This window comes from Notolepis coatsorum (assembly GCF_963971535.1).
Source record: "Notolepis coatsorum genome assembly, chromosome: 7".
In the NCBI taxonomy this organism is placed as follows: Eukaryota; Metazoa; Chordata; class Actinopteri; order Aulopiformes; family Paralepididae; genus Notolepis; species Notolepis coatsorum.
In genome coordinates this window covers 100,100,584-100,121,027 of record NC_140171.1, presented here as the reverse complement: position 1 = coordinate 100,121,027, position 20,444 = coordinate 100,100,584, and the positions used below count along the sequence as shown (strand labels likewise).

Sequence of the window (20,444 nt, the reverse complement as noted above, 5' to 3'; positions counted from 1 at the left end):
GTGGCGAAGGCTTGAGCGCATCTGGCGCGCTGGTCTGGAGTGGAACACTGGAATACCTCCCGTAGAGGATTAGAGAGCGCAGTACAATGTCTCCCTCCAGGCAAACGGCGACGGGTGGCGAAAGCTTGCACCTCGTCTCACGCCGGGCGCTGGTCTGGATGTGCGTCAGGACGACAGCTGCGCGGGGGGTCTGAAGTGGATGACTGGGATGCCTCCCGTGGAAGTCTAGGGAGCGCAGACCAGTCCCACTCTCAGGCAACGGCGACAGCAGGCGAAGGCTGGAGCATACATCTCTACGCCGGAGAATCAATACAGCATAGGCAGAACAGAGGACCTCCCGAAAGAGTCTAGATGTTTGAGAATATGATACGGCATGTTTACAACACGACCCCACGCCGAAACGAGGGGAAGAGCCCTGGTATTTAAAGCCCACAGGGGAACTAATTAGCCTGCCACCACAGGTGCGAGAGGTAATTGATAATAGTCCAGGTGTGGCCACTGAGAGTAAACGAGAGTAAAGAACGAGAGGGTGGGGGCTAGAGAGAGTGAGTGAGAAGGGAATTTCTAACAGTAGGCTTAAAGAAAACAGAGAAAGTTGGTGAGCAGCGGACAAAACCTCACAAGTGGTATGTGGTCCAGTTATGCTACTCTGATTAAAGGTTATGTTAAAGTGGTATGTGGTCCAGTTATGCTACTCTGATTAAAGGTTATGTTAAAGTGGTATGTGGTCCAGTTATGCTGCTCTGATTAAAGGTTATATTAAAGTGGTATGTGGTCCAGTTATGCTGCTCCGATTACAGTACGTCTTCTTGAAATTGACAGGCTTCAACTGTGAACGTATAATCTTCATACATCTTTGCCATGTTTTCTATGCAAAATCTTTTTCTTCAAAGTAACTAGTTCAGGTTCAGGGTTCAGATTAATGTAGTGGAGTAAAAAGTACAATATTTCCTTCTTATTGTACTTAAGTACAGTACTTGAGTAAAATTACTTAGTTAGTTTCCACCACTGCAGATACACAATAATACAATCTCTTCCAGTGTTGTAGTCGAGTCACTAAATCTCGAGTCTGAGTCGAGTCTCGAGTCCCCAGTGTTCGAGTCCGAGTCACCAAAGAAGGGCCCGAGTCGAGTCCCCATTGCCCTAGTCCGAGTCCGAGTCCAAGTTTCAAGGTTGAGTCCACTCTGGCAGTCAAAGAGCTGATAAAAAAGGTCTACATTAAACATAAATGACAGCGGTCACCATTTCTAAGGGAGTTTATTTACTTTGTGACACAATATCCAAACAAATGCGCTAGCCAATAAGAATATAGTATGCCAAATAATTAGGGCCTATTACAATATATATATATATTTTTTTTAATAAATGTTTTTATCAATTAACAAGTTTGAGTCCTCGCCTGCACCTTCCGAGTCTGAATGCAGTCAATGCTCGAGTCCAAGTCCAAGTCGAGTCACAAGTCCTGAAAATCAGTCCTGGACTCCAGTACTACAACACTGGTCTCTTCTATGCGGAAAGTCCCCCTAATTCACAACACAAGCTTAAAAGATGAATTTGTAACTAAATCTTACCGGTGATGGCGAGTGGATCACTGTCACGGGAGTGACGGTCATATGAAACGAGGTCCGCTGAGAGCTCCTCTGCGTGTCTGGAGTCATGTTGTCGTTGGTCCAGTTGCCCCACAGAGACGGAGGACATAGTGAGCTGAAAGTGTTTGCTCTGCCAGCCTCGCTGAAGCTTGCGGAAGGCCTGCTCCGCGCTCCACTCCGCATCTGCTTCTCGGCAAATCTTAAAAGGAACACGCCAACATTTGGGGAAATTAGCGTACCGTCTTCTCCAGAGAGAGACAAGAACATAGATACCAGTTTCCTCTCTGTGCGTTCAGTAGAAAGCTATCTGGCTGCACGTTAGCCTAGCTTAGCACAATGAATGGAAGCGGACAGTGGCGGTTAGCCTAGGCATTGTCCAACTAACACCTCTCCCGAAGGCTAGTAACCGGCACTGTCTGCTTCCATTCATTGTGAATTTCTTCGAATAAAAAGAAAATATTTTCGGTGACGACAGAAAAACGCTTGACCTCTCTACTCTAATGTGCAGGTACATATAAATGGCAAATGGTAAATGGTGCATTTATATAGCATCTTTTATCCAAAGCGCTTTACAATTTGTTGCTCACATTTTACCCATTCACTCACACATTCACACACCGATGGCGGAGGCGACCATGCAAGGTGCCAACCTGCTCATCGGGAGCAGTTAGTGGTTGAGTGTCTTGCTCAAGGACACTTCGACACGCTGCCCGGGGGCGTGAACACTTCAGGCAACCTACTTGCGTTCAGCGTTTCTCTGATTGGCCACGACGCCCATGTGACCGCGGCAGAGAGGCAGAGCGGAAATAGGCTGCTGCTCCAGCGAAAGAAAGACAGGCATTCTATTGCCATGCTCTGCGACAAACTCTAACCTTAACCAACTCCGAAAGAATGCCTAAACTTAACCCTAACCTTAACCAACTCCGAAAGAATGCCTAAACTTAACCCTAACCTTAACCAACTCCGAAAGAATGCCTAAACTTAACCGGCGAAAGAAATATTGCCATGCTCTAAAACTCTAACCTTAACCAACTCCGAAAGAATGCCTAAACTTAACCCTAACCTTAACCAACTCCGAAAGAATGCCTAAACTTAATCGGCGAAAGAAAGACAGACGCTAGTTACGTTTATATAGAGAGGCGATAAATTAATTAAACGTAAAAAAAAAAGAAAAAAGATTTAAGTGATTCGAACTTGTCACCAACTGGACCGCAGGCTCCACAGCAAGGCGGCGAACGAGTTGAGCTAAGCGTCGATGTTAAAACAGGGGGGATTGCGTGCGGCAACCTGCGCGCCGCTGCCGCTCTGCTCTGGCGCTGCCGCGTCGCCGCGGGGGCGTGCTAGGCGTGGTCACGTGGGGCGCTGAACGCAAGAAGGTTGCCTGAAGTAATGAAGCTGCCCGGGGAGCAGTGTTGGGCAAGTTACTTTTAAAAAGTAACTAGTTACAGTTACTAGTTACTTCTTCCAAAAAGTAACTCAATTACTTACTCAGTTACAAATTATAAAAGTAACTAGTTACTTCAGAAAGTAACTATTGCGTTACTTTCAAGTAGTTTTTTTACATAAACAACATACACAAATCTAAACTATTTGAATGTTGCTGTGGGACAAAGTGAGACTAGCCTCCAATCAAATGCCATGTATGTAGATATTATTATAATTACTATGTTTATATAGTGGATCATACAAATACAATAGATGTTTTGGAACTTTTGATATCATGTATTGCCCCTCAACAGGCCACAACTGGGCAACATTAAATTATGCTTGTTAAGCACTATACAAAAAATAAATAACAAATATATACTGATTGTTTGAACATTTTAATTAACATATTGCAGAATGGGTACAGTACAGTACAGCTCAATACACACAATTGATAAGGGGATGCAGATCAGAGAAAGACTTTCGTCTTGTTTACATCAGGGTCCCCCATTTTTTATTCATGACATTTATGACATACACAACATACAGATATAAGAATCTAATCTAATCATCTAAACAAATCTAATCATGACATTTAAGACATGCATGACATACAGATATATATATCTCTGACTCTGAGCACCTGAAGACTGTGCTATTAAACCAGGAAGTGCAACACTATGTCAGCAGAGTAGAGCCTCCACTACTGCAGTGCAACACACAACTAACACAAGAGTGAACAAAAAACGCTCATGGACCCGCGGTCTGTCATTGACTGCTCGCTTGTGTTGTTCGTTGGATTTGTTTTGGATTATTTGGCCAACAAAAACAATTTATCAAAACGTACACGGACCGCGGCCTCTTGTGTTGTGTCGCTGTGTGGCAGACTCTGGAGGAACCCGCCCACCTCTACCTTTGATTGGCTTACCATGACATTTTACTCAATCTCAGCCAATCGCGCTGAGGTTGGCTGAGAAGAACAGTATGCCTCTCGGCGCAGAGATCTGTCTGATGAAAAAAAACAGCTTCAATCATAGACCGTAACGCGCTGCATTTTTTGGCAGTAACGGTAACAGCGTTATTAAGATTGGAAGAGTAATCCGTTAGATTACTCATTACTGAAAAAACTAACGCTGTTAGTAACGCCGTTCTTTATAACGCCATTACTCCCATCACTGCGGGGAGAAGCGGGAATCGAACCGGGAACCGCCGGATTACCAGACGACTGCTTTACCTCCCGAGCCACTGTCACCCACCCCTGTCGCGTATGACCTTACTTGAATCACTAACACTCTTCTGGCCGTACCTTGCTGATGTCCTCCTGGTGCTCGCTGAGCTGCTCAGACATCAGTTCAGCCACAGTCAGTTTCATGTCTGTGACATACAATAGCCCCATGTCTGTAGGAAGAGATTAATCAAAAGAGAAGAGAAGCAGGTCTTCCAAAGAGCTTTTTATCATCTTCCAGCAGCTGTAGTGTTTAATAATAGCACTGTTAAGAGTAGCACTGTTAATAGTGGCACAGTTAATAGTGACACAGTTAATAATGGCACTGTTAATAGTAGCACTGTTAATAGTGGTACTGTTGATAGTAGCACTGTTAATAGTGGTACTGTTGGTAGTGGTACTGTTGATAGTGGCACTGTTAATAGTGGTACAGTTGATAGTGGTACTGTTGATAGTGGTGCTGTTGATAGTGGTACTGTTGATAGTAGCACTGTTAATAGTAGTGCTGTTGGTATTGGTACTGTTGATAGTGGCACTGTTAATAGTGGTACAGTTGATAGTGCTGTTGATAGTGGTGCTGTTGATAGTGGTGCACTGTATCCATGTCCCCTACCACTACCACTGCACTTTACTGTCTTATTGTTGTCTCACTGTTCTGTCCTGTTTTGCACTTATTTATTTATCATTATTATTTTGTTGTTCCTATTTGTGAATAATCATGCACTGAAATGTCAAATCACGTTCCATTTGTACCTGTACAATATGGTGAATAAAGTTATCTGAATCTGAATCTGAATCTGGTACTGTTGATAGTAGCACTGTTAATAGTAGTGCTGTTGGTATTAGTACTGTTGATAGAGGCACTGTTAATAGTGGTACTGTTGATAGTAGCACTGTTAACTCATTAGGGGCCAACCACGTAATATTATCTTGGAAATGTTTAGCGTGTAATAAACTACAAACTACAGCATGTGGAAACAAACTATTATTCCCATGCTGGACTACAAGTAATGTTTGTCGAAATGGGCCACACCGTGTCTCTACAGCTATAATTCAGAACACAAACACAGCTTCGCAAACTGCAGCAACCAAGGAAACTATTAGAAAGGCCGGCATTCTAAAGGTAAACAGCGCGGCACAGAAAGTGTTAATAGTAGTGCTGTTGGTAATGGTATTGTTGATAATGGTACTGTTGATAGTAGCACTGTTAATAGTAGTGCTGTTGGTAGTGGTACTGTTGATAATGGCACTGTTAATGGTGGTACTGTTGATAGTAGCACTAATAGTAGTGCTGTTGGTAGTGGCACTGTTATATATCGTATTTGCTTTCGCGTCCCGCTCTGAGCCTTATGAGATACCCCTTATCTCCTATGATACCTATTGTATCTCCAACGAAAACAACTACATGCACCCCACCTGTATGGGGCCCCGCCCCTATGGTGGCACCGCACATATAACCGTGACTCTGGTCACCAAAACACCCTTCCTCTATTTTCGTCCCAGCGTACTGGCTGCGTGCACCATACGTTAACTAGCAGGATGAAAAAGATCAGAGTCATAATGTTGAAAGCTTACCGGAGGTTGCTGGCCCCTGGCATCTTCGACGCATGTTTTCGGCGACACGACGGGCCTATGTTGATGTTCCTCGTCTAATGACAGCAGATCGAGGTTCAGCTGTACAAGATTGGCTGTCGGGCCAGCTTGTACTCAGGTAGGCCCTGTGTCTTCAGGCATGGGTATTAGTGTTAGTAATGCTGGTTTGTTTTGTTACACAACCATGTTGTGTGTTGGCGCCGGGGGCAGGATGGTTTGGTGAACGTTCACTGCAGGGAACGGTTTCCAAGCTGTCTTGGGCGTGCTACTAAACATCTAATGCTATGCTACATGCTATCGCTAATGCCACATGCTATTGCTACTGCTAACTGCTACGCTGTTCTAATGTCTCGGCCGTGAGATGTTGTCACTTCTCCCTCCTCTTGCCCGGTTCATCAATGAAGGTCAGTCGGTAGCTGTTGTGGGTTTTTTTGCTGAGTCCTATTTACCTTTTTTCGGGTAAATGGGTTGACAACATGGTAGGCCGTGGCTAGGTATCCTAGCCAGGTATGTTACCTTGTGTTCCGGCGGGGTCTATGGAACGGTGTCCCCATCTGGGGCGATGCGTGAGCTCGGCGGTGTAGCAGTAGAGCTATATTACTGCAGGATGGGACTTAACGGCGGGTTATGGCTCAGCTGGCTAGTTCCTATCCACATTGGCGTCGGGTAGTGGGGCTATGGGTCCAGCCGACATGGTAAACATGTTGCGTGTCTGTGCGCAGGCGTTGTCGATCTGGGTCCCACATCGCCTCACGCTATGCTGTAGTAGTATAGGGGCAGGGCCGCCTGGGAGAAATGTGAGGCCCTGGGCGAATTTAAACGCGAGGCCCCCCACCCCCTGAGGCGGCCCTGTGTAGTGGGCTATTGTTTCGTTCTGTCACTCTGCTATGAGAAGGTCTGTCTTGCTACAGTTTTCTCTCCTCTCAACCATTCATACTGACGGTCAATCGGTATACTGGGGGAGTAGTGCGGGGGGGGCTTTGTTTACTTTTTTTGGTAAATGGGCTAAGCTAGGGCTGGTGTGCTGTTGTGAATATTTTGAATGAAGGCGGGGCTAGTTCGCTCTGGTCCGCCTCCCCTTAACGTTGTGTGTATGGGTTTGCTCATTCTACAGTATTTTGTGGTTTAGTTCTTTTATTCATTTAACCCTTTCATGGTGCACACCACAGTGGAGGTTGCTGTTTGCAACCACCACTGGTGCTCCGTGTTAACATCAGTCCTTTGTTTTTGACATATTGAAACAGTGCCCCGCCCGGCCGACGCCATGGGTGGGTCGGCCTGGCGAGTGGCTGGTGGGCTGTTAAAGCTTGTACCGCCACGGTATGGAATTGGCAACGATTAGAACTGTGTTCGAATTGCTGTTTTTTTCTATAAAAAAATGGTGTCTGGTGGCGGGGCCTTGAGGACCAGCCGACGTCGACACATCGCGCAAGGTTGTTGACGTTATTAGCTTTGACCCAGCCGCAAGCTATAACCGCTCAGGGTTCCCCTCTCCGCAGGGGATTTTGGTCTTCTGCTGGAGCGCGGGCGGTATTGTCCTAGGCCCTACACCGCCTCACACCGCGCAGCCAGAAGAGGAGGGAGCACGGCCTCGTCAGCGGCGATGACGAGGCCCTCGACAGGCGGCCATGTTTTCCCCCGCCGGAGGTATCCTGGGCGTTGATTCGACAAGTGTCCACAAGGCCGACAGCCTTGGCGGCCGAGGGATCGGCCATGTAGGATGGGTTCGGCTTGAACAAACAAGCCGTCACCGTCCTGCCGCGAGCAGCCCGCTCTCCGATCACTCCCTTCCCCAACACCAGCGGAAAAAGTGGGCTCTGATTGTTTCCTTTGGCTGCGGGCCGCGTGCCTTCGTTGATGCGCGGGCGGCCCCCCTTTCGCTTCTCATGGGGACAGGGGCTGACACCCAGTTGATGGCTGAGCCTGGGTCTGTCCGTGAGAATGTTGTGCTGTCAAGCGGCTCCCACACCTTGAACTGTGTTGGTTGAGCCTGGTGTTACGTCTGTCAACTTAAGTGTTGTCAGCAGGGGGGCTCGAAACCTTTTGAGGCACACAGTGCGGGCTTCCCCGGCCTCGCCTTCGCCAGGCCAGGTATCATGTTGGTGCCTCCCACTCCTGAAATATTGGCAAGTGGTCGCAGCTCACATGATTTGGGGTGGTAGTAATATCACTGCAGGGCTACGGTGTGTAGGAGTCCCATGGGGGCCTTACACCTTGCATGTCCGGCTGCAGAACAACTCCTCAGCATGTTCTGGAGGGGTGTTCAGTGGGGGGGCTTTTTTCATCGGAAGCCCCCCGTATCAGACCGGCCCTTTCTGTCGGGGTTCCCCCTTGGGTGCGATTGCCTCGTGGGTGGTGTCAGGGTCAGATGTTCCGACACGGAACGCGCTGCTCGCACGGTTCCAGGGTTGGCTACGCACAGCGGGGGGACCGGGCCAACTATCTACAGTTCCTGGCGGACCTGCGCCACGTGACGGCGGGTGCGTTGGGAGTGTTGTCACATATGACTACGGCAGTACCATATGTCGAGGTGGATGGAGAGAACGCTGAGGCGGGGACTTGTGTTTACACAACCCCACCCGTTTTCAGGTTTGGTACAGACCCTATTGTCAGGGTCTCCAGCAGTGACAGCTCTGGTCAACGAGATCCAATCTCTGTGGACGAAGCAAGCCATCGTCGTGGCGTTCTCCTCCCGGTGTTCTCTGCCTGAGAAGTCGGGAGGGAGGGGTGTAAGACCCAGGCTGGACCTGTCCCATGGGAAGGTTCAGCATTTTTTGGATCATCTCCTACCTGTTGAACACTGTCAGGTGAGGGTCTGGTTCTCCTCCATAGACCTGTAGGATGCGTATGCGCATCTCCGATCTTCCATCCTAGGGCTTACCTACGCTTCCTTTGCAGGGTTAGCGTATGAGTACCAGAGGCTGCCGTTCGGTTTTCTCTGGCTCCCCGCATCTTCACCAAGTGCGTGGAGGCCGCACTGGGGCCTCTGCGTCGTCAGGGGTTACGGAGTGTTCTGCCCTGATGACGTTCTGGTCCTTCGCGGTCAAGGTGGATCATCAGGTCTCGTACCAGGCAGGTCTCTACCAGCCTGGGGTTGCTGTAGACTGGATGTAGAGTACTCCTCTTCCCAGTCAACGGTTGGAGGGCTATGGGCATCCATCTCAGAGCGTGTTGTCAACACGCTCGGGAGGTTCCGTCCTAGGACGGTTACGGCGCTGTCTCACGTCGCGTTTTCACCGACGCCTCCCTCACTGGTGACGGGTCGGGCCAACGCAGTAGGGGGCAGCTGGCAAACCATGCTGCCCGGTCTGCGCTACGTTCAATGTGTTGGTGTTGAAAGCGGTCCTTCTGGTCCACAAATGGTGTTGATCAGGACGGACGATACGACGTCAGTGTCGTGTATCGACAGACAGGGAGGAGTACGCTTCCCCTGTCTGCACCAGGCTATGGGCGGCTGGCTATGGGCGTCCTCCATCTGCGCGGCCTGAGGGCTCCCCACGTCCCCGGCAGGGAGAATGTGGGTGCAGGTGTACTGTCGTGGGGCGGTCCTCATCCTGACGGGTGAGGATTACGTCTGGACATGGCCAGGCGGGTCTGGGACCGATGCCGTGCCGCCAGGGATTCTTCCCCATACATCTGTTAGGTCAGTTGTTGGGACGGGTACGTTGAGGGGCGCAGGTTCTTGATCCTGATGGTGTTACCATCTGGAATGCGCATGCTCCCTCCACTGTCGCGCTTACGCGGGCAGATGACGTATGTTCCAAGTGTGGTGTAAGGCGGGGGGCCGGGACTCAGTCTCCTGCCCCCTGGATGCTGTCCTTAGTTACCTCCAGTCTCTCCTTGATAGACTGTCGGCTTCGACGGTGAGGGTATATGCAGCAGCTATATCCTCCTATCATGAGGGGTTTGAGGGGATGTCTTGTTCAGCCACCCTCTTGTGAAGCGTTTCCTGCTTGGCGCTCGACGCGTTAAGCCGGTGCAACGCTCCTTGGCTCCGACTTGGGATCTTCAATTGGTCCTCGGTCGGTTGTCCTTGGCCCCGTTTGAGCCGCTCGAGCAGGCGCCGTTGGGACAGCTGTCCTTCAAGACCGCGTTCCTACTGGCTGTCACTTCCGCTAAACGCGTAGGTGAGCTCTGTGCTCTCTCGGTACGTCCAGAGTGCCTGTCTTTTCGGACCGATTGCGGTGCCACTCTGCGACCTAATCCTGCTTTCGTGCCTAAGAATATCCGGAGTTCCTTCCGCTCCCGGGATATTGTGGTGCAGGCGTTTCGTCCTCCTCCTCACACTAGTGAGTTAGATGCGGGCCTTCACCTGTCATGTCCAGTCCGTGCTTGGGGATTTACCTCAGCCGTACTCAGGACTTCAGGGTTACCGACCAGCTTTTTGTCTGTTACGGTGGGGCTCGTGCTGGTAAGGCACTGTCGGAGCAGCGCCTGTCCCATTGGTTGTGCGAGGGCATTACCCTCTGCTACACGTTGGCTGGGCAGGATCCCCCTGGGGGCGTCAGGGCGCACTCCACTCGTGGGGTGGCTGCTTCTGCCGCTCTCCTGGGTGGGGCCTCGGTGGAGGACATCTGTGCTGCAGCTTCATGGTCCTCCCCGGGTCCCTTTGTAAGGTTTTACCTCATGGACATGACCGGGGGTTCTGTCTCCCAGGCGGTTCTGGGGTCTGTGGCCTTTCCTGCTTCCCGTCCTTTGGTCGGGTAGCAGGAGTGTATGGGTATGGGCCACAGTGTGTTGAGTCACACGTGGTTCCGCCTGTACGGTGTGTTCAAGGGGTTCTAGTTCCCTCTTGTTCGCATTCAGGTGGAGTTGACTGCGCCCCCCCTTCATTAGGAAGGATGGGGTGACAGGGCTCCCCGCACCCCTTGATGTGGGCTTACGGGTCCTCAGGGGGTACATTTGTCGGGTCTCGCGTCCGCTCTTCCCCATATCTCATAAGGCTCAGAGCGGGACGCGAAAGCAAATACGATATATAACGTAATATTAGTATTGGCTGAGCGTCCCGCTCTGCGCGGCCCTGAGTTCCCTCTTGAGGGATCTTTTCCTGGGACGGGATTTGGCGAGGAAGGGTGTTTTGGTGACCAGAGTCACGGTTATATGGGCGGTGCCACCATAGGGGCGGGGCCCCATACAGGTGGGGTGCATGTAGTTGTTTTCGTTGGAGATACAATAGGTATCATAGGAGATAAGGGGTATCTCATAAGGCTCAGAGCGGGACGCTCAGCCAATACTAATATAACTTGTTAATAGTAGCACTGTTAATACTAACATACACTCAACACTGCAGCGCTGAACAATTTGATGAACATTGTTACTCATCTGATAAGAGTTGTACCCTTCCTGCTGACTTGTCGTACAGAACTTGGAAGTCGCTTTGGATAAAAGTGTCAGCTAAATGACTAAATGTACATTTTAAGAAATACTGAAGATCACACAACTCGCATGCGTCCTAGAATAATAATAACGGTACATTTTCTAACCTTCACAGATGTTCCTCCAGTGTTTGTGTCTGAGCGCGGCGCTGCTCAGTTTGGCCAGGAACAGAAGCTGAAGGTTCAAGTGTTCCAAAGTCTGCACGGTATCTTGCAACACAGCATCCTGGGTGGATATGGTCGTTGTCAGGGAAACCGCTTGCCGTTGCCACCCATCAACTTTTTCCCGAGCATGTGATAACATAAACTGTGGGGGGGGGATAAAGTCCAGTCAATATCGAAATACACAAACATAATTTTCATCATTGTTTGCTAGATTACCCATTTAGATTAGAGTCAAATGTATTGTCATTATACAGCAATGGTACAGTACAACGAAAAGAGGTTTGGCATCAGCAAATGTAAAAGTAAAGTGCAATGGTAATATACAATGATTAAACTGGATATAAAATTTATAAATAAGTACTACTGAGTAATAGTGCTAATCAGATGTATGTACAGAGTTGTAGTATTACTATGTACAGTGATACAGGTATAAAGACACTATGGTAGTAAGTCATACTGGCCAGCAGTGTAACTAGTAAGAGTAGGGGGATAGGGGATAGAGTAAGGGATATGTACAGATAGATATAGTATCTATAGACATGTAAAAAGGATTATATGCAGGTATGTACAGACAGATATATATATATATATATATATATATATTAGAGGTGGGCATAGATAAAAAAAATGTAATCTAGATTAATCTATCTGCAATCCTGGATTTAATCTAGATTAATCTAGATTAAAATGGCTAAAAGAAAATAAAAAAAAACCTGCCGAAGGCATTCAAAATATGTGTGTTCTACCCAAATAATGACCAGAAGTAAGTCCTTACTTTTTTTTTCCTCCTTATGTTTCTCAGGCCAGGTGGCCCATTACACCATGAGCCCATCTCCCGTTTCCAAAATGCATTACAGACTGTTTGAAAAAGCTGTTTTGCTATGATAATTGGTAATGAAATATCAAAATAATGTTCAATAAGATGATGTACTTGTGTTTAATAAGTTGTTTTATTCAGAAGTTAACACAAATAAATAATATTACCAGTACAGTATCTAGCACACTCTCAGGAGCAAAACAGAAAGAAGCATTTCAAACTTGAACTATGTGACATGGCTTGACTCAATCAGTCCAATCTCTATTTCTCCTTCTTCCACCAGTCACTCAGGCAGACCAGCTTGTTTTATGTAGCGATGTCTACTTATAGTGCCTATAATATTTTTCCCGTTGGGTGCCAATGCAAATCAACTGCTCCAGTGGAGTTGCTCAGTTGTTAATGGTGTCAACTGTGGTTGTACGGGGCAGCTCCCAGGTGTGAATGGAACTGTGTGAATGTGAAGCAGGGCGTTCCTGAAAAAGAGCATCTGTGCTCAGCGAACCTACCCTGGGTAAATAAAGGTAAAAAAAAGAAAAAATGTAAAAAAAAAAAAAAAAAAAAAAAAATGTTTTAGATTAATGCGTTAATTATATTATCGCGCGATAATAGTATCGCATTAACGCAGCACGTTAACGCCGTTAACGGCCCAGCTCTAATATATATACATACGGTAGGCTTGTTAATCTGAAAACTTCAAACACTCTACCAAGATATTTTCCCTCAGCGCCTAAGTAACATTCTTCAAGTTAGTGCCGGAGCCTGGGCAAATGTTCGACTTGCATCAAGGAACCCGGACCATCAACAAATCAATCTTAACTATATTCATAGGACATACTTGACTCCTATAAGACTGAACAGAATGGGTCTTAAACAAGACTCCAAATGCTCCTTATGTACAAATGGGGACGAGGGGACATTTATGCACATGTACTGGGACTGCCCACCAGTTAAGATATTCTGGAAAGAAGTGACCCAGCAATTATCAAATCTCTTAACTCTGAATATACCTGTACACCCCTCTGTATTACTGCTGAATGATGTTTTTGAGTATGCAGTATCTATACAGCTAAAGAGATTGGTTTTATCTGGTATCACAGTGGCTAAAAAGCTGATAGCATCACGATGGTTTCAACCGGAAAAAAATTGGATTCTTACATATCTCGATGTGATTTATCTAGAAATATCTACAGCAAGAATTTTGGGTCTCAATGAATCCAAAATGACAATGTGGTTAGAAGTGGTGGAGAGAATAAAAGCTAGCATATAATGGTGGTGTCTGGTTAGGAGCGAATGATAATGGATGGATTATCCAATGGGGGGTCCGGGGGGGGGGGGGGGGGTGCGAGCAAGAGCATATGTGTGTAGGGTATTAGATAGCAGGTATTAGGGGTATATCTTGTATAAGACATTTATCTAAATGGTGATTTCATTGGATGTGCACTGTTAATTGATGCGTGTATATCTAATCTTGTGTTGTCATGTTTGTTTATGTGTTTGTTTAAAAAATAATAAAAAAATAAAATACAAAAAAAAAGTTAGTGCCGGATCTATTCCAAACAGTTTTCAAAGGACGACTTCAGAACCATCTGGTAGGTCAGATTATAAACAACATTTCAGATCACCAGATCCATTACAAAGACTAGGCAAATCAAACGTTCCATAATATGTCCCCCTTATGGCTACATTAATATATTTATATTCACCATATATATATATATATATATATACTGTATATATATATACATATCTGTCTGAATATACCTGCATATAAAACATTGTTATACACCTGAAGGTATACCCATATAACTCTGTATGATAGCATGTAGGCCTACAATAATGCTGTATATACCGTGTATATATTTATTCTTACCATATATATATCCACATCTGTCTGTACATACCTGCATATACTGTATGGTGCATGTGATCTAGCAGGGTTAAATTTGAATCTAATCTAATCTAATCTTTGACAAGCCAAAGCAAGGTTCATTCAATAATCCGGGGGGTTCACATGCTTTCGAGCAACACTGTACTTATTGTACTTATTTTACAAGTACAGTGTTGCTCACATGCTTTCGAGCAAATTGTATGCCTATTCTTATGTCTGCACTTTCTACATTGCACTACTTTTATTGTCTTTTATACCTATTCTTATGTCTGCACTTTATTCTGTCAACTGTATGCTACTTTTATGCCTATGTTCATTTTATGCTATTAGCTGTGAAGCACTTTGAGCTGCAATCCATGTATGAAAGGTGCTATATAAATAAAGTTATTATTATTATTACTATTCTATAAACTATTCAGCTGCAATCCATGTATGAAAGGTGCTATATAAATAAAGTTATTATTAATATTATCAATAGTCACCTTGCTGAAGAGCAACTGTCTCCATTCTGCTACATCAGCCGTGTACACCGTCACCAGCTCCCACAGAGCCCTGCGCTCTTCAATCCGCTGCACGGCTGCCGTCACGGCGGTCAGGTCCAGAGGCTGCCCTAACGGGGGACGGCAAGACATCCCACAAGGGTGAGAGGCGTAAAGGAAATAGAAACAAGCACACTGAGAAACGAGACGTACATTTTGACTCTTTGTTCCTAACCCCTCACCTCTGAGGTTGTGGCTGCTCCGGCTAAGCTTCTCTAGCTTTGCGCTGACGGCGTACACCTGTCTGCGTCTGTCGCTGAGTTCGGAAAGGATCTCGTCGGCATTCTGGGTGGGATCGAGGAACGGTCCGGAAGTGGCATTGGACACCATTTGGTGTAGATCGCGGACGGAAGATGAGAACGTTTGGTCCAAGGAGCGGGACGCGGACGGAAGACGTCGGCGTACGGCCTCCTCTGCTTGCTTCAGGAGAGGGACGAAGCGATCCCACAAGCTCAGCGTCTGAATACAGGGCACACAGCTCAGCGTCTGAATACAGAACACACAGCTCAGCGTCTGAATACAGAACACACAGCTCAGCGTCTGAATACAGAACACACAGCTCAGCGTCTGAATACAGAACACACGGCTCAGCGTCTGAATACAGAACACACAGCTCAGCGTCTGAATACAGGGCACACAGCTCAGCGTCTGAATACAGAACACACAGCTCAGCGTCTGAATACAGAACACACAGCTCAGCGTCTGAATACAGAACACACAGCTCAGCGTCTGAATACAGGGCACACAGCTCAGCGTCTGAATACAGAACACACAGCTCAGAGTCTGAATACAGAACACACAGCTCAGCGTCTGAATACAGAACACACAGCTCAGCGTCTGAATACAGAACACACGTGAGCAAGGTAAAGACCACAGCAGTATACTACGAAAAGCCTCTTTTTTGTCAAAGGTGACAACATCATAATATAGAACATTATTACAACATTCTAGAATGAAATTAAATGATGTGAACTGGGTCAAAATGCTGTGATTGATTCACATAATTCCACGCTCTGACCTGTTCTTCCGCGGTCACCTCCCATTCAGTCGTCTTTCTGTAGTTCATGCAAATGACGTCTCGGAGGGAGCGCACATACTCTAGACGTCGTTGCGTATCAGCGGAGGTTTTCTCATATTGCTTCACCTGGAGAGAGAGGCGGAATGTCTAAGCATTTCATTCTCATCATTCCTATCCATTTGATCATACCGGAACACAAGTGTCAGGCAGGGTGCAGGGGGGTTAAATGGAATAAATACAAACAAGACTAGGTTCTCTAGTATAGCTGAACCTGTATTGTGGTAATGCCCCCGTGTGTTACTGTAGGAGTGGAATCTTATAAACGTACTGTAGATCGGGGTGGATAGAAAGGTGTGATTACGTATGTATTATGCCAATAGTGTCATATATTTGTATGTATTATCTGGACCAAACAAGAAGCAGCATTTCATAATCATAATGAAATCAGTAAATTAACCCTTTCACTACCACACTACAGAAGGTTAACCTTTCACTACCACAGTGAAAAGGGTTGGTACCTTCTGTAGTGTGGCAGTGAAAGGGTTAACCTTCTGTATTGTCGCAGTGAAAGGGTTAACCCTTTGGTAGTGTGGTAGTGTAAGGGTTAAAGGGGAAATGCCAACCGTTTTAACAATTCACAGTTCACAATTCACTCAGACGTCAAAGTGGTTGCGAAGGTTGCGGCCGAGCTCCGCAAGCCTAACAGCGAGGCCTACATGCAGCTGGCCAAAAAATTGTACTGCGCGTCAAATCGATACAAGCTGACATGGACAGCGCAGAGCTGTGATTGGCCTCTGCCCTGGGCTGGGCCAGGCCATGTATGTGTTCCTCTGACGTACTTCCGTATTTACCGCTTATCATCTCAGGAGCTCGGTTGGAGCGTTCCATTATCGATCGTGATTAACTACGTTACAAACACGGACCAAAACGAAGAAGGACTGGCTGCCGGTGTACTGCAATCCATGCGTTGAACTGACGTGGAAGTATATCGTCTAGCACACACGCGCAAAATATCGGCAACAGCCAACGTTGAAGCATATATTGGCCTTCAGTGTGGGCTGGCCCTGTCAGGTCCAACAAAATGTTTTATAAATGACGCTACAACATTAACTTATTCTTCATATATTATTGAGTTCTTACAATAGATAAGAGGAAGTGTTCACCTCAGTTGCCCCTTTCCTCTCTAAGGCATTGTGAATCAAACCCAACTGGACTATAATTGTCTTTTTGCAAAAAATACGACACAAGATAAACAGGAACTTCCAATTTCCACAAGGTCAGATGTGGAAAAAAGCGCCCCCTATCGTCTCCCAGATGACATAAGGGATTTTGGAATGGACTCAATGAAAATGGATAGGGAAAAAAATCCTGTACTCCACATTTTCCAGTCCACTGATGCAGCCGGGGTTATCAGAGTTCATTCTGGATCCTCTGAGCCCCGCGGAATCATGTGTACTACTGTATCACGTTGGATCTATACACTTATCGATTTTTTCGAATGGTGATCAGGAATTGGAATATACCAGTTGGATACCATCTGATGTCAGGTAAGGAATCTATGTTATCAGTGTTAGGATAATCAGACTCATTTTGATGAAGATATAAGCTGTTTTGTGAAATGGGCTCTATCGGTTTCACTGTAAAAATCCAAGAGGAAATGAACACGGCGATTATCCGTGCGCGGCTCGAATGTGCGTGCGTGCACGTATAATATTGATCATCTAGCGTTTATTTGAAAACGATTCATAAATAGGCCGACAAATATCAACGTTCTGGAATATTCCAGTAAAAGACGATTATCATAGAATGGTCCAGAATGGACTGTTTTTTACCTCAAAATGGGTGCTTTTCAAAATGCTCTCAAACGGAAATGAAGCGATAAAAAACCAATCTGCCTTGACAGCACTGACTGGAAAAGGATTCTTTGATAAGCGACGGGCAGATTAGACACATAGCCATAATTTAAAACATAGATTAGGCGATATTAAGCGTAACATTGGCGCCGATGGTGGCATTCAAGAGCTAACTCTGGCACCACCTCGTGGCATTGAAAGTGTTAACCTCTTAACAGGCACCCAGAAAAGTGGCATTTTTTTTTTACTTGAACTTAAGGCCTGCATACTTTTTTTGCAAAGCTTAGCTTTATAATTTATATGTATAGCACATGCATGAGCCTGGTCTCTTTTGAAAGATAACATTCTGAAGTTACTAATGCAAAAAAGGAAAATAACAAATAGATCTTTCAAACGGTCATTTATATGTTTGGCGAAAAATGCAACCCTGAGCCGCTAGACGCTCTGCAAATCTCTGCAAATCCCGTTATCACTGGTGGGATGACTGCCAGTAAGGGGCAGTGTTGTAGTACTCAAGTCCGAGTACCCTGGACTGATTTTTTAAACAAAACAAAAGTGCCGTGACTTTTGTGCGTTCCGCACTTGAATTTCCCCAAGGGGGTTCACAAATAAACTATTGACTTGTATGTGAATTAATATCGTATAGCTTTGTGCTGGCAATGTTTGATTAAATATAATAACAGTAAGAGAGTCTGACTCCAACACATATCAGATAACCTTAAATGAACACTGCAACTTTATGGGAAATGCGCTTACTGTCTTCTCCAGAGTCAGACAAAAAGATACAGTAGATACCAATGTCCTCTCTGTGCGTTCAGTAGAAAGCTATCAGGCTGCAAGCTAGCCTAGCATAGCACAGATTAGAAGTGGACACGGACCACTAGCCTAGCTTAAACATCTGGGAGAGGTATTTTTGGTCAACAGCTAGGCTAGCCGATCCGTATCCGCTGCCATTCATTTGTGCTAAGCTAGGCTAGCCTGCAGCCGGATAGCTTTCTACTGAACGCACAGTAGAAGAAATTGGTATCCATCTTCTTCTGACTCTGGAGAAGATGGTAAACCACATTTCCCATAATGTCGACATGTTCCGTAAAATACCATGGATGCGAACTCGGTGAACTCGTAGAAGTCGACAGGCTCCGACTCCAATTCCACTGTAGCCCTCTTCAAGTACGATGTCAGCCGCTCTGAGCGTTGTTTCACCTCCTCCGTCAGCTGCGTGAGCACGCCCTCCTCGATGGACTTCAACAGCAGCCCTGGGGAATCAAAGGTGAGGAACACCCTTTATAGTTCCATGTAGAGCACATAGTACAGTACGTTAAAACCATCTCTCTCTCTCTCTCTCTCTCTCTCTCTCTCTCTCTCTCTCTCTCTCTCTCTCACACACTCACACACTCACGCACCTAACGTCTCCCGGATGTGGCCACAGTGGATGCTGAAAAGCCTGTTGGCGGTAGTGAACGACGGGGGCACCGTCTGGAGCCGTAGTGTCCAGCGGCGTACCCTCTCAATGTGCTGCTCGTACAGCGTGGCCGGTTGGCCCCTCAGGGCCCCCAGAGAGGCCAGGCTCCATCGGCTGGTGAACAGATGGACGTCAGCCAGCCATGCGTATTCCCCGCACCGCCATTGGAACTCTAACCGGGCCTCCTGTCCAGAAGGGCAGACGGGATAAACATTCAAGAAAGACACAACTAAACAGTGTACAGTCAAGATGCATTGAAAACAAACTTGAAACCAATCTTGCCTCTGTGATCCTAGCTCGCTCTCTCTCAGTCTCCTTTGATACGCCGTTAACACTGAGGTTCCACTCCAACTGTTTCTTGGACAGGGGACAGTAGCTCCCTGGCACCCTCTGGCCCTGGACCAGGAGAGGGGACAGCTTTGGCAACACAAGTCTGTGTGCTAACTGGACTCTGGGCTCCCGCTCACATAAAGGCCTGGTGAGACCCGTCATCCCACTGTCCTTCTGGTTTTCCCCTGGAAGCGAGACAGCAGATACAGGCGGGAGTGACCGTGTTCAAATAGTCAATAAAAGATCAAGGTACAGCACAGGAAATACCGCAGACCAAAAACCCTTACCTGCGAGAGCAGAGGGTTTGCTGCAACCGGCCAGGCTGAGGTCAGGGGTTAGGTCCTGAGCAGGGCTGCTGATAAAGGTGCCAGGCGCCCCAGTGTCACTAGTGTCCGAGAAGAATCTACAATCATCGGGTATCTTCAGAATGAACATCAGAGATTCACGTGAGGGTGTATTCCATAGTGAGCTTCGATCAAGAAAATAATGTGCAGTAAAACTGAATTCATTACAATTATAAACAAAGTAATTGATTCAATTGGATATATCATATTGACCAAGGCTGTTGAACATCGCACTCCATGAAACAGTGTGAGTCACCTGGAGTTCCTGAAGCACTGTATCAGCAACGGTGGTGGCTTCAAGCACCACCCCCTGGAACAAGTGCATAGGTGGGTTGAGGGTCAGCTGACCGTCTGCACTGAAAACCAGCTCAGCTTGGAAGAGACAGCCCTGCTGAGGTTTCCCCCTCTAGCAAAAATCAAACAAGTGGATCAGTAAATAAGATAATCCATACCGCTACCAAAAACATTCAAACATTTACCTGAACATTTTAAACCATGGCTTTTGATGATCTGTCGTCACCTTTAACACATTGTTGAGGAAAGAGGTGACTTCTCGACGTGTGATAGCGACGAGACCTTGCATGGTCATTTGATCAACAAGAACGGCCATGTTGCCCAGCTTCTGCAGGACCGTCTCCACCCGGGCCAGCTCTTCTTTCAGCTCCCGCAGGTGGGCCGCCTGAAGGTGCATGGGCTGGTTTAGTTTACATGGCTGTTTAGAATAGTCCTCGACGCATAGCTGGAGCTCCCGGTGTGCTCTATAGCTGTCCTCCTGGACCTGGGCACAAAAAAGAGACAAGACTTTAGCAATACTAGTGGTC

The 20,444-nt window shown here is 46.7% G+C and overlaps 2 protein-coding genes across 2 annotated transcripts in view; both read right to left on the bottom strand.

Annotated features, from left to right (window-relative positions):
* Positions 1 to 20,444, bottom strand: part of LOC311231707 (extracellular serine/threonine protein kinase FAM20C-like) — a gene marked incomplete at both ends in the record, with an annotated part of 164,483 nt that overhangs the window by 113,682 nt on the left and 30,357 nt on the right. The window lies entirely within an intron of this gene.
* Positions 1 to 20,444, bottom strand: part of dnhd1 (dynein heavy chain domain 1) — a gene marked incomplete at both ends in the record, with an annotated part of 117,144 nt that overhangs the window by 91,998 nt on the left and 4,702 nt on the right. Inside the window, 11 exons of the mRNA XM_084319433.1 lie at positions 1,572 to 1,788; positions 4,321 to 4,412; positions 11,316 to 11,433; positions 14,560 to 14,687; positions 14,799 to 15,075; positions 18,586 to 18,743; positions 18,891 to 19,134; positions 19,274 to 19,464; positions 19,567 to 19,699; positions 19,880 to 20,029; positions 20,144 to 20,401. Of these exons, the coding sequence (XP_084175559.1) occupies positions 1,572 to 1,788; positions 4,321 to 4,412; positions 11,316 to 11,433; positions 14,560 to 14,687; positions 14,799 to 15,075; positions 18,586 to 18,743; positions 18,891 to 19,134; positions 19,274 to 19,464; positions 19,567 to 19,699; positions 19,880 to 20,029; positions 20,144 to 20,401 (1,966 nt within the window). The remainder of the gene's footprint in view (positions 1 to 1,571; positions 1,789 to 4,320; positions 4,413 to 11,315; positions 11,434 to 14,559; positions 14,688 to 14,798; positions 15,076 to 18,585; positions 18,744 to 18,890; positions 19,135 to 19,273; positions 19,465 to 19,566; positions 19,700 to 19,879; positions 20,030 to 20,143; positions 20,402 to 20,444) is intronic.